The 14,807-nt window shown below is 47.3% G+C and overlaps 1 protein-coding gene across 12 annotated transcripts in view; it reads right to left on the bottom strand.

Moving 5' to 3' along the window:
- The window catches only part of Spata13 (spermatogenesis associated 13), a 128,913-nt gene that overhangs the window by 26,941 nt on the left and 87,165 nt on the right, over window positions 1–14,807 (bottom strand). Inside the window, exon 1 of one of the 12 annotated variants that reach the window (XM_029469030.2) lies at window positions 4,834–5,034. The exons of the other annotated variants lie outside the window; for them this stretch is intronic. Within the exon in view, the coding sequence (XP_029324890.1) occupies window positions 4,834–4,888 (55 nt within the window). The 5' untranslated portion in view covers window positions 4,889–5,034. Of the gene's footprint in view, window positions 1–4,833; window positions 5,035–14,807 lie in introns of those variants that run through there. 12 annotated transcript variants of the gene reach the window in all.

Below are 14,807 nucleotides of genomic sequence, written 5' to 3'. Positions count from 1 at the left end.
TGTAATCATTTCAGAGCTCATCCCTGGGGAAGACTAATTCTCCTTCTCAGCAAAATAATCCTGTACACATGGAGAGGGGGCTGCTCAAAACCAAAGTCACTTTAAGATCCCAGACTCTAAGGTCCCATTCACTACAAGAGCAGATGAATTATATTCCTAAGTACTTGCTAACTAAAGCGTTAGCCAAAATCAGGAAGGGCTCTCCTTATCGTCTCTTTTCAGTATTTTGAACCGCTGGGGATTGAGCTCAGGGCCTTGAGAAAGCTAAGAGAGTCCCTACCTTACCCTCTGTCAGATCTGTGTGCTGAGGTCAGCTAGAGACAATGCTGGAAGAACACTTTTCAAGAGCCCACCAGTTTCAGATACACAACACAGTGGGTTCAGCTCGCTCTGGGTTGGACCACCATGGTAAGACACCACCCTTTGGGCAACATTTGCATGTTCAATTCCCCTGTCCCTTTCACAATGGCCTCTAGAAGTGAAACTCCAGCCAGCCAGCCAGGACCGACCCCGGGAATGGGTGCTACCTATGGAGAATGGGCCGATGCCTAGGCTTGTGAGGTCACTGGCTAGCAGGACGGTTAGGAACACTGAAATCAGCAGACCATCCTCTCTGAACTCAGACGTCACCGTTCTGAGGGAGCATCTGATTCTAAAAGGTGAGTTTGACGACAAGAAATGACCTCACACTGCATCAGTACTGGAGGCATGCTTTGTACCCCCTTCCTGGCTATTCTCTGGAAAACAAGTGTCCTGTCCCCTCCCCCACTCGCCCCACCCCCACCCGCACCCCCCACGTCCGCTGCGGCTTTCTTCTCCAAACAAACCAGTCTCTTTCTGGCTGGCTTATTGTGGCAAAGTGACAGGGCTTAAAAGCACTGAACTGCAGAGTCCCAGTGAGGCCACCTTGGGAAAGCCATGATCTCTGAGCCTTTTGCTTTCTCTTGTGTAACTGAGAAAAACACCCCTGACCCCGCACTGTCTGAGGCGGATGTGGAGCAAGGTGAGAAGAACCCAGCCTTTCAGCAAAGTGTTCAGGGCTGGGCCAGGAGGTGGCACAGCTGGGAAGGGCTGGGCTGTCACCCACAGACTTGCTAATGCACAGTGCCCTTTCCCTGCCTGGCAGCTCCCTCCCTCCGGGTGGGGATTTCCCCAAGGCTTTGTTTGGGGGAAATTCCCTTGCTTAGAGCAGTCTGTTAAAAACAGACATTTCAGAAACCTTCCTGCCGCTCACTACACTTCCTCCAGGCTGAGAAAAACTATTCCAGCTTCCCCTCCTCAAAAGCGGAAATGGCCTCACAGTCTGGCAGCTGTGGTTACAGATGATGGTGGGCCCAGCCCCTCAGCCCAGAGAGCCAACCTCAGGCCACCTCCTTCCCCACAGAGGGAACCAGCAATGCTCACACAGCTGCAGGCATGCTTTATTCACTCTTCTTCCAGGGGTCCCCCAACACTCAAGGGCATGGCTCCCTGCCACATTGGAGAAGGCTTAGAAAAGTGAAAATCCCACCTTATTACCGGCCACTGAGCCAGGACTGAGCTGAGAGGTGTTTACAAAAGTCTCCTTAGATGGCTTTGGAGTCAGACAGAATTGAGACAGTGGGCCTTCAGGTTAACCTCACACAGCAGCACATCCACGGACCTGCTCTACAATGTGTGTCTATGGCCTGACACTGCACACCACACACACACATACCACACCACACACACCACACCACAGGTTATACAGCAATGGAAGGCTCTGCTGCTGAGGACTGCTCCTGGTTCCTGTTCTGAAGGGAGACATTTTGCTCCCTCCCTCCCTCCCTCCCTCCCTCCCTCCCTCCCTCCCTCCCCAAGAGCTCAGCATTCTGCATCATTCTTAAAGGCCAACTGTCTCTTGTTGGTAGATGGTTCCCCGATTTCCTAACTGTCTCTTATCTATGTTTCGATCCCCTACGATAACCACGTGCTAGAAGCACAGGCTTATCCTCTTTTAAAATACTGCCCGCATGTACACAACTGGTTTATTTATCATTCTAAACCATATTAAACCATATTACTGCTATTCTATTTCAGTTATGTCCACGACTATGTCCCACAGACGTTAAGAGAGGAACTCATTTGTGAGCCATTGTGTGCTGCAGACTGAACTAAATGAAGCACAAGACATCGTTCACAGTGGAATATAAACTGTAAACTATCATGTCCTGCTGCCTTGAAATCCATTCTTCAAAAATAGTTCTCTTTGCATCTACAGACCAACAACAAGACTCAAACAGACCCTAGAAACAGTCACCCTTGTTGATTATCCTCTATAATGTCTAAGGTTCTTTAAAAAGAACAATTCTCCACCTGCAGCTCTCACGAGCACTCAACATGTGTCTGGCTGGAGGGAGAGGCATCACAATCGAGCCTAATCATTACAAACTTCTAGAAGTGGCTTCATTTTTCTACAGACATCTCAGTAAGCCTTCAATGTCATTAAAGCTACCAATGAGTATTCTCCCCTCAGTGTAATCAGCTTGCCTGGAGTTCTGCCATGCTCACTCAGGATCACTATGCTCATCTGTAAACTGACCAGACAGCAGGAGTTGGGATGGGAAGCCTGGGCAGCTGGCACCCCGGGGTGCCCATCCCTGGGCCAGCAACCAGGAGGAACCTGGCTTCTCTCTGCCCTGTAGCAAGCAAGCTCCTAGCTTTACCTATGGCATGGCCTGGTCTCCTCGGTCAGCTGTTCCACCACTGTACTTCCCTGGTTTTGGTGGCGGCTGGCCACATCCATCCTTGCTGACTGACACTTGAGGGGTTACATCCCTCCTGCATTCCCTCTACTCCCTGACCAGGTCCTCCTGCCACCTTGCTGGCTGGAGGAATCTCTCAGGGATGCTGGGTTGCTCAGGTGTATCCTGCATGGTATTCAACACTAATAAGTGTCCTGAATTATCATCAGCTCCACTCTTTTATCCAGGAGAAGAAAGCAGCAACTACAGTCAGCCTTGCTGCAGGGTGGTGTCAACTAGCTGTGGTGGTGTCCCACTCCTCTAAGTCCAGCAGGACTCAGGAGGGTTAGACAGGAGGATCCCGAGTTCAGGACCAGACTGACTGGACTAAGAGATCTCACCTTAAAGAAGGGGGGGGGGTGAGGGGGTGAATGGGGGGTGGAGGGGGCTGGAGAGATGGCTCAGCGGGTAAGAGCACTGACTGCTTTTCCAAAGGTCCTGAGTTCAAATCCCAGCAACCACATGGAGGCTCACAACCACCCACAACACCCTCTTCTGGTACATCTGAAGACAGCTACAGTGTACTTAATTATAATAATAAATCTTTGGGCCAGAGCGAGTCGGGCTGACCTGAGCGAGCAAAGGTCCTAAATTCAAATTCCAACAACCAGATGAAGGCTCACAACTATCTGTACAGCTACAGTGTATGATCATATACATTAAATAAATAAATAAATACAATCTTTTTTAAAAAAAGAAAAAAAACCCTGAAAATTAAAACATGGGGGTCACATCTACTGCTCCTGAATGGCAGAAGCATCCAGCAGCTGACCCTGGGGTTCATACCCCTCTCCTGCCCTCTCAGAATGCCCTGTGCAGGAACCTGCCAACAGGGGCTTCCGTTATTTTGGACAGTTATTATGACAAGGCATCATACCGCTTGCCATGATTTTGCTTGTGCTCATGCACAGTATGCCAAGACTCTGAGACAGTTCTTGGGAGCTCATGGCTCGAGTGAAGTCACAGGAGAAGGAAGTGAAGCAGGCTGGCTGGCGATCGGTCCCACAGTGGCACGGCAGAGGCTAGGTGCCCATCCATTCATTTCCCCAAAGGGCAAACCTTCATGAAAAACTCTGGAGTACTACGCATGGGGTAGTATGGGGACAGCACTCTTCTTAACAGGCAAGCCAAGGTGAAGGAGGCTGCGGGAAGATAGGAACACCATCCCTTAGTCTCCCCGTGCTTCCCTCCTGGCTTTACTCTGCTGTGTCACATCTGATGGCGCTGTGACTGAGCCCTTCACTCACATTAGTCTTGCTGGATAGTTTGCCAGAGACAGAAGCCATATCTACATCCCTGTCCTGTCTCAGCTGGCAAAGAAAGCTATCCAAACAAGGAAGAAAGCAGCAGCCGGCTGGGCCTTCCTTCAAGCTGTCAACTACAATTCCCATTCATCCCAGCACAAGGCTCTGGCATCTATTTAAGGCAAGACCAAAGACAAGATCTGTTTTTAGAGCATCTGCAGGAGGGGGTAATTCTTCCCGTGAAGTTCCCCTCCCCCTCTTATTTCCTTAGGAGTGCATGGATTATAATTTGTAACTTCTTAGAAGAACAGTTCTTGCACATTTAGAGTCTGGTCCAGTTACCGATGAAAGAAATATCAGTAAGATGAGATGAACGCAATGCACAAACTGAACTAGGCCAGATTACTTTCCAAACAGTAAGAATTTAAAACCAATTCTTCAGCTTTAGCCCTTCCCCCTCCCCCTAGAGCAGAAGGGAGCGCTTGTCTACCCCTACTCACAGGCTCACAAGTTATCTCCTTTTTAGAGAAAGGGATTTCACCAAACATAAACAGCCCCTGTAGCAATCACAGTAGCAAACACCGGATCCCAACGCTCACAAGAGGCGGTCCTCACCTGCTCCTTACACCATTTATTCTGACTGCCCTGTCATACCCCAAGATCAATTTCTCTGATGGACCTCTCATAGAAGAAATGAAATTCCCCCTTTTACTCCCAGGTACGCTCACACCAGATTGGGGGGGAGGGGAGTGGGGAAGCAGAGGAGGAAGAAGAATGTAGAAAGAAAGTAGTCAGCAAGGCTGCCCACAGGAGAATCGCACACATACCCATGTGAAGGCTTTCCAGACTCCAAAATCTTGCTATTTCTCCTCTAGCTACCATCCTTCTGTTTAAACACACACAGCAGGTTGAGGGTGTGACCAAGGAAGCTGGTCTTCAGCTCATCCTGGAGGGTGGCCGGCGGTTCAGGCTAGCAGCTGTGGGAACTCTTGACTGCTGTGTGCTCTCCTGGCCAGAGCTGCCCAGAAATTAACAGCCTGCTGCCCGCCCGCCCGCCCGCCCGCCCGTGACTCAGGCTTAGTCTAGTCACTCCAGCGACATCACCACGCGCTGACTTTTGGGAGGAAATTCTAAACGAACACAAATCCACTGAGCGCGCAGCAGCTCAGCCCCGGTGATGGAAAAGTGCCGCTCCTCACTCCAGCCCCCAGGGCTGCTTTCGCCCTGCAGAGCACTTTCCCATAGCTGTTTGTTTCAGAGAGGAAAGCACAGAGTTGCTGGGTTTGGAGATGGAGTTAGGATTTCACAGCATAGAATGCCAAAAATCTGAGTTATGATGCTACTATAACACTATAGTGTTAACTAATTATAATTTATGGAATCACTAAAGAAGGGACTTTTGTTTAAAAAATTATGTGTAAAAACTGCAAGCTGATGAAGACAGACACATAATAAGTATGTGTATGCTTTGTGAAAGTTATACTTGTTATCCACTACTAGGTAAAATATGGGCTTTGTTGTAAAAACAGTTCCCTTAAATACTGGTGTGAGTTACTTTTAATTCTGCCATGCTTTTCTGTATTTCCCAAATAAGCAATCAGCAGGCTACTCTTTTACATTTCCACACAGCTGTCAACAGTGTGCTTCCTTCATCTCTCCTAGACAGGAAGTCACTGTCTTTTAAACTTTATGAATAACGAGTTAATATGCACAAAACCACCGGTCCCGTGACCATCCTCAACATATGGGTTAAAAAGGGTTTTATAAAGGCAGCTGGTAAAATACAACAGCAATTGTGAGCTTGTGCTTCAAAACCCGAGGGAGCCACCTCACTGCTGCTGTCTTCACTAGACTAGAGCAAGTTTCCACCTGGCTTCTGCTTCCTCACACGCTAAGGAGGGGCAGCTGGGCACTCAGGACCCTCCCCTGGTTGTCTGAAAGATTTGACTCAGTGTCGGCAGGAAGACCAGGGTCATCTTCAGACACATAGTAATTTAGACACCAGCCTGGACTGATAGAATCCCTGCCTCAAAAAAAAAAAAAAAAAAAGGAGGGGGGTGCTGGAGAGATGGAGAGATGGCTCAGCAGTTAAGAACACTGGCTGTTCTCCCAAAAGGACCTGGGTTCAATTCCCAGCACCACATGGCAACTCACAACTGTGTGCAATTCCAGTTCCAGGGGATCTGACACCCTCACATGGACATACATGCAGGCAGAACACCAATGTACACAAATAAATAAGAAATTGTTAAAAATCAAACAAATATCAACAACAACAACAAAAATCCCCTATCATACAGGCCATTGCTCTGGTCACACGATACATTTCATCATACAATCAGGAGAGCCCTCACCTGGTGCTGGCAGCTTGGCACGGAAACTCCTGGCCTCCAGAACAACTGGAAATACATTTCATTTAAAAACCAGACAAGGGAAAAAAAACCAAACAAACAGACAGACAAGGGGCTTGAGACCTGGCTCAGTGGTCCAGAGAACTGGATGCTTTCCCTGATAACCAGGTATAATTCCCAGCATCCACACGGTGTCTCACAACCATCTATCACTCCAGGATCAGGGATCTGATGTCCTCTTGGATATCATGGGCACATGTGGTTAACATACATGTATGCAGGCAAAATAGCCATACACATTAAAACAAAACAAAATAAACAATCTAAAATAAAGGCAAAGCAAGACCAAGTCAGTTTCAAATCTTTCCTTTAAAAGATGCCGTAAGACTGGAAGGAGTGTGGCTCAGGGATGGAGAATGTGCTTCGCATGGGTGAGGCCTGGACCAAGCAATGAGAGACCCCGTCTCAAAAATAAAGTGAAGAGAAGGAGGAAGAAATCCAGTGTTGGTTTCTGGCCTCACACACATGCACACACACTTGCTCAGGTGTGTGCACACCTACACAGGCGGAGGGGAAGAAACTATCACAGAACAAAGTGGTTTGACTTTAGGGCTTTTTAAAAACATTTGAGGATTACAGCCTACATTTGCCAGCGGGGGGGGGGGGGGCGGGGACACCCCTCAAGCAGGGTGAAAATTAAAGGCTTGTCCTTCTGCGTTTCCTGAGGTCCTGAGTTCAATTCTCAGCACCCATATGGTGGCTCACAACCATCTATAATGGGATCCAATGCCCTCTTCTGGTGTGTCTGAAGGCAGCTACAATGTATTCACATACTATATATATATATATATATATATATATATATATATATATATAGAGAGAGAGAGAGAGAGAGAGAGAGACTTGTTCTTCCAAAGAAACTTGTTCCTTTGGATATTTACTATAGCAGGCAACACAAGACACCACGTCAAGAAATAACTCCTAAGAAATGGACTTGCAAATCACATACAGATAGCAAACACTAGGAGAAAGTCAGCCAGGCATGGTGGCACAGGTCTTGTTTGAAGGAGAAACATTCCCCAGAGATTCAGGCATTTCAACGCTCGGGTCACTAGTTGGAGGTGCTTTTCGGGGAGGTTAGTAGGTGCCATCCTGCTGATGGAATGTGTCACTGCGGGTGGGCTCTCAGAGTACAGGGTCTCACCTGTTTGTTTCCAGTTGGCTCTCTCTGCTTCGTGTTTGTGTTTGGAGACCTGGTACCTCAGCCTCCTACTCCTACTGACCTGCCCCGAGCTTGCTTGAGGCGATGTCTCTCCACAGTGACTGGACTCGCCCCTCTGGCACCATAAGCCAAATAAACTCTTCCCACTAAGTTGCCTTGTTCACGGTCTGTTATTGAGTAACAGAAAATGAACTAATATAGAAAGTGGGACCAGAAAGAGGAAGAAGCTAGCCACGTTATTTTCTGGAAGATGTCGAACTAAAAAAGTGGTTGAATGTCGTGAGCCATGCTCAGCAGTGCTGAGAGCTACGTGGATGATAGAGCCCAGTGCAACATGCTTCAGAGGGGAAAGATACCAGGACCTGGCCTAGAAGCTACTCATAGGACATTTGGCAAAGAATCTGGCTGACTTTTGCCTGTGACCTGAGAACTTCCCTGGGTTAAGTTAAAAAAGTAATGGACTAATTTCTCTGGTGAAGGACATGTCAAGACTGTTTAATATCGAGTTAGTGGTAGAGTTACTTTTTAAAGAATGCTTATGAAGATTCACGATAAAAAAAGATTACACAATCTACAGTTTGGAGAGACATTTCCAAAGCATAAGGCTGCAATCTTAGGTTAACAGCATGAACAAGAAGCCTAAGGCTCCTCAATGGGAAGAGGAAAAGGTATCCTCAGGCAAGATCCCATCCAACTAAATTTCCAAACTGAAAGAGAGCCTGAGAGAGCCAAACTGAAAGATAGAAAATAGCTCTCTGGGAGACCAAAAGTGTAAAACGTCGCTGCTAATGAGAGTCAAGTGGGGCAGGGTCCATTCCAAGTGGCAGCCAAACTTGGCAGTGTTGTCCACATGGTGGTGGCTTTAGAGGCATGAAGGGTTGAAGAGTGAAGGCCACGGATCCTTCCTCCTCAGTCTCAGAGAGCCGTGGAAGACAGGCTTCTGCGTGAAGGCCGAGAGGGTGGGAAGCCGCGAGAGGCGATTGTATGAAGCTGAGGAAATGAAGCCTGGTGTGCAGCAGAGACTCCAGATGTTGAAGATGCCAGAGTTGTGAGACATCTGCGGGGGAGAGCTAAACACAGGGGGTGAAACCAGCCAGAATGAGAGAGAGAGAGAGAGAGAGAGAGAGAGAGAGAGAGAGAGAGAGAGAGAGAGAGAGAGAGAGAAAGGGAGGTATGAGGAGACGCAGAGACAGAGATTGTAGGTAGCTAGAGGGGACGGACATCTAAAGCCTTTGACACCAGACATGGAGCTACAGAGTTTGGTATCTGTTTTGCTGGATTTCAGTCTTGCCATGGTCTAGTCTTTGCCCCCGATGTCCCCATTCCTCACTTTTGGAATGGTAATATATATTCTGTGGCATTCATTATATGTTGAAGTATGTAATTTCCTTTTTGATCTTAGTAGAGGGTGTATTTATGAGATGGCTTCAGTCTCAGAGGAGACTTTGGACTTTTAAAAAGCTCCGAGATTGTGAAAGACAGTGAGAGATCTTGAAGTTGGAATGAAAGCACATTGCTTTATATGATTATAGGGGTGAGGGAGTGGAACATAGTGGTTAAAATAAGAAATGTCTCCCAGGGGCTCAGGCATTTAAATACCAGCCCAAATTCATTCAAAATAAATAAATGAAAGTAAAATTGTAAGCCAGCATCTGCGGGCTTAAAGTAGCTCTCACCTATCATTCCAGCACAAGAGAAATCTGAGGCAGGGGGACTGCCTCCAGTTATAGGTGAAGGATACACTTGACTTCTTTATCTTCTTTTCAGTGTCTCTCCAGTTACTTAAAACCCTACGCCTATGTGATCTGGATTGAGTGCCAGCAAGCTCTACTCCAGAGTTCTTCAGTGGGACAGCTGAGCTAGGCAGAAGTCCCTAAGCACACACACTCAGGCCTCCCGTTCCTTCTCTGTAAGATCAATCCAGTCATGGGGACCACGATGACTGGGGTGTCTGAAACTTGGAAATTAAACACAACGGTCTTCTGAGATGGTTCTCCTCTCTGATTTGACTTTACAATGACTGGAACAAACGCTAGACATAAAACAGAGACTGTCTGACCTGCTAGAAGATGGGAAGCTATGTATGAGTTAGCTGCAAAGGGTTAACTTCTGGGCTGGACACAGAGGTGCATGTTTATAATCCCAGTACTGGGGATGGTGATGCAGAAGGAGTGAGGGTTCAGGTCCGTCTGTCTGGGTTACATAAAAAAACAAGACCCTGTACCTTATAAAAAATAATAAAAAGTTAAAATCTTTATCATGTTTTTCTGAGAGAGAGACAGAACACTCTGTTCCTTTTTAAAACCCTTGATTATGGGCAATGATAAGCCACGAAATACCAGCTGGGAGTGGCTACTAGAGCCCACATAATCTCAGCCTAGAAGCAGCAGGCTTCAGGCAGTTATGGCCTGTTCCTAGTCCTCTCTTTGAAAGGAAGCAGCACAATGTCTGGATTCCTCGGACTCTGTGGAATCCACACTATCTCCCAACTGGGGACAGCATTCTACTATCCAGTCTTAGCAGCCAGCAAAGCACTAACAGCAAGGATGTGCCTGCAGATAAGCAAACGGATTTGTCCTCTTTTACAAGTACAACCAATACCACACATAATCCCTTGGTATGCAGTATAATGCCGGCAGGGAAAGGGATGATGGGCTAGGACACGTGACCTCTACGCCTGACAAAGCTGGGGTCACCCGCAGCCTTAACCAACTGTCCTTACAGCCTAGTTACTGCCACCCTCTTCAGATGCTTAAGCAACTCAGATCAGATTTCCTATCTCCTCCCCCTCCCCCACCCGACACACCCACCTGGCTCCGTAGTCTGGGCTAGCTTTGAATTTGTGGCAGCTCTGTCATGGTGTTCTAATGTCTGGGATTATAGGTGTAAACCACCCTGTCTGGCTAGGACTGTCCAAGAAAACTTTTGAAAAAGCGGCATAAAGGGAGTGCAGGGGCGGGCTATGCAAAGAGAGGCAGGCTGTAACTCCAGCAGGGTGGGTATGGAAGGGCTTAGGAGTTGGAGACAGGAGGGCAATTTCAGGGCCATCCTGCGGTCATACACAGTGAGACTGCCTCAAGACAGCAAATGAGGCTGGCAAGACGGCTGGCTCACTGGGTAAGGTCACCATCCACAGGGCTTGGTCTCCTGATTTGATCTCTGGAAGCCATATGAGACCCAGGATCCCACACATTCTGCCCTTACCTCCAGGTCAATGCTCATGACATACAAATACTTTAAAAAAAAAAAAAACAAAGAAAGAAATAAAAGCATGCACGCCCTGAATAATAATGATATTACAGATCAAAAGGATTTCCGGGAGCCATGCTAGGCAACCACTTTTCAGCCCAGGCTGGTCTCAAACTCATAATCTCTGGCATACTAAGACAGTCATGCATCCCAATGCCTTGCCAAAAGCTATTCCTTGGAGGAGTCACAAAGGTGTTTCATACTTACCTGAATCTGCCCACACATGTGAGACCCACACCACAAGCGCTGGACACAGCCTTCTCTTTTGCCCTTCGTTCTAATAAAATGCCAAATGGAGTCTCGGGATAATAAAATTTTAGGTGATTCATGGCCAATTATGTGGTTACTCAGGTTTGGGGTCACAAGAATCAAAGGAAAAGATTCAGTGAAGATTTCCCCTAATAACCTGAGTGTATGTATTTTAAATTAGCTCCAGCTATATCTGAGTGCCGTACTCAGAGCTCTAAGCCATTCTCTGTAGAGATGGCAGCTTGTCCAGAATGGGCCACTGGCAGGTGTGGTCAAATAAGCTGCTCACGCCCCTGTGGGCTGCTCCTAGGTCATCACCATAGTTACTCACACTGTACCAGGCCAGGTTTCTGGCTCTGAGTCAGAGATTAAGTCAGTTCTCTTTACGGATGGTTTTAAGACTCTGAGATAAGTAACTTCCCCCTGGCCAGGAGGTCTCAGTGGAAGCGTGGGATCCTATGTTGGCTTTTTGACCCAACAGTCTGTTCACCAGAAAATTATTCCAACAGAGGTTAGGTCAGAATGATGCTAGATCAGTGTGCAAGTCTCCTCTCCTCCCCAACTGCATTGCTTCATTCTGCTAACTGTACGAAATAAAAACAGAAACACGTGACCTATTTTCTTAAAAAAAAAAAACCCTAATATATAAATCCATTACTTTCAAAATACTAGAAGCAGATTTTTGAACATACACACACCACTAAGGCAAAGGTGGGCAAATGATCATTGTTTTGTCCAATAACTTCAAGGGCTCACAAGACTCAAGGTGCTTGGGTCCCGAGACCCACGAGGTAGGCTCCTGCACCTCTGACCTCCACCTGCATGCCGTGACACATGCACACAAAATAGAGAAAGAAATGTAATAAAAATATTTCCAAAGACTTGTACTAAATTTAACTTTGGATTTTAGAAGGTCTTGCTAGGTAGCCCAGGCTGACCTTAAACTCCTGATCTTCCTGTCTCAGCCTCCTGAGTGCCTGGATTATTCATGCATACCACCAGTGCTACAAGAACTTTGCAGGAAGGAGGGGGGATGTAACATAGCAGGAACAGTGCTTTGCCAAGCATGGCCAGGACACAGTGTTTGGTCCCCAGTAACACACACACACACACACACACACACACACACAATATGCTTCTATACCCGCTCACATATTAATTTATTTAACTGAAAAATCAAATAAAAACATGACACAAGGAACAAGTTCCTCTGAGTAAATCCCATCATTTTAGGGGAAGACGGGGAGCTGCATTAATACCCAGAGTATATTATTTTCTAAATTCACACAATTCAACAACAAAAAATATCACACGGACAAAATGAAAACTAGGCAAAAATCTCAAGTGGACATGTCTGCCAAATGGCCAATCAATATATAAACATCTTATGGAAATACAGACCAGGAAGATGATGTCTCAGGGTATCAGGAGATTACATCATACATAACCCTAAGTCAAGGCATGCCTCTCACTATTTGGTGGTGCTGAGGAGGGAAGCTAGGACCGTGGGCATCCCGGGTCAGCTCTCCTCGGGGACTCATGCACATGCTGTTACTTGCACCAAAACCATTTAGCATGGGTGAACATCAGCACGTTCACATTAATGAGCTCTCAGATGCGGTCCCACGGGTTAGAAGTTTCTTTAATCATTACAAATGGATTCTTGGCACTTATAGGGTATTTTCAGCTATAAGATGAGGAGACCATCACATGGGTTCAGCAAATCATATCAACTAGTGCAATGGCAACATCCTGACCCCTCCCTGGCTGCAGTGTCCTGCTCTCCTGCAGAACCCAAAGGTTCTTTTTACCCAGGCCACCAAGCTGCTCTGGACCCTGAGGCACCTGCAGTTTTTTTATTCTGGCCAGTTTGTCAGCATTTGACTTTTTTCTTTTTCTTTTCTTTCTTTCTTTCTTTTTTTTTTGTTTTTTTTTGTTTTTTTTTTCAAGACAGGGTTTCTCTGTATAGCCCTGGCTGTCCTGGAACTCACTTTGTAGACGACCTTTTTCTTGAAATGCAGTTTCCCTGAGGTGTGTCAATGCCTGGGTTCCAGCAATCTTCCCACCTCAGCCTTTTGAGTACCTGGAAACTACAGGCACAAGCCACTGGGGACTGGGGCTCAATCTCCTTTGCACCAAGGAGCTCCTCCAAGCTCCTAGAGATCTACTTATCCCAACTATTTTCTATCTTTGTGACTGTCTTTTCCTGTCCCCTCCCTCACCCCCAAACCCAGTCCAGAAAATCCTTACCTTTAGCCCGGGTCCCTCTCTCCCTCCACAGCCTTGTGATCTGGGGCCTAATAAAGATGGAGCTGAGGGCCCCAGTTCCGCCCACAGGGCTGGGAACCTGTTCCCTGTCACCCTGGCATCACTGTCATCATGGACTCCTCCCTTGCCAACAGCATCCAGGCAATTTGCTAGACTTCCCGCTCTTCACTCCCGGCAGTACTACTGCCATCTTTCCTACTTTTGAGCTATAAGGCAACCTAATTAGGGAACACTTCCCACTCCACAACCTAGCCCAAGGACAGCAGAGATGCAAATCCGACTGCCTCACTCCAGCTCCAACCCAGAGCAGTTCCAGGCTGCCCAGTCCCTCCCTCCTCTGGTACCTGAATCTCAGGTTTACCTTGCCTTTAAGCGCCTCCCCCTGACAAAGCCTCAGGGCTATTTAAACTCAGCTCTTCCCACCAGGAACAATTTGGGATGCCTAACCTTCCACCTTCCAGGAGCAAGTCACAGACACTGACCCACAGACTTGCATCATAAGTGGCTCAGCTGCGAACAGTCAAGGTGCAGCTGTTCACCTTCATCAACACCGGTGACAAAGGACAGAGCTCTTCCTGTGCACAGCCTCCTTGCCCAATCCACACCATGATGGGTCAGTTATGACTTGGAGTTCCTGCGTCTTAGCACAGCAGTGAATCCAGAGACACTGGTGCGGCCACTCAAGTACAGACACCCGATTTTCTCCCTCGTCTTCTCATTTTTATAGTAGCTCTTGGAGACTCTTACACACGGGTTTGATCACACTCCCTCTCCAACTCCTCCCAGATCCACCCGCTTTTCCTGACCCACCCATCTTCTTAAAACACCTAACCAAAACACTCTAATTTCTGCTCAGGACCATGGCATCCAATTACCAGCACCCCCCCCCCCACTCCCCGAATACTTTTGGTTTTGTTTTTTATCACATAGACACAAAAAGCACTACCTATGACAAAGGATCTCATTTATAGTAGGGACAGAATTTAAAAATCTGTCTGTCTGTCTGTCTGTCTCTGTGTGTGTGTGTGTCTCCGTCTGTCTGTCTGTCTGTCTTTCACACACACACACACACACACACACACACACACACTCACACACACACACACTCACACACACACACACACACACACACACACTGTACATGACAAAGTACCAATGTGGACAGAGGTCAGAGGAAACTCTGGGTGTCACTTCCAGCCTTACACCTGGTTTAGTGACAGGTTCTCTTGTTTTTCCTCCATGGAGGCCAGGACAACTGACCCATAAGCTTTCGGGGTCTCTCCTGTTCCATTTCCTATCTTCCCATAGGAGCACTGGGGTAAGAGGTGTGTGTGTGTGTGTGTGACACCACCCCCAAATGTTACAGTGATTCTAGGAATTTGAAATTCAGATCCTCATATTTATTTCCTCAGCAAGCACTTTACCCACTTAGCCATCTTCCCAGGCTCCCCCCACCTCCAGA

Source organism: Mus caroli, unplaced genomic scaffold (genome assembly GCF_978045245.1).
Source record: "Mus caroli unplaced genomic scaffold, Mus_caroli_1 scaffold_12, whole genome shotgun sequence".
NCBI classification, from domain to species: domain Eukaryota; kingdom Metazoa; phylum Chordata; class Mammalia; order Rodentia; family Muridae; genus Mus; species Mus caroli.
The sequence above is the reverse complement of the archived record's forward strand: the minus strand, read 5'-3'. Positions and strand labels throughout refer to the sequence as shown.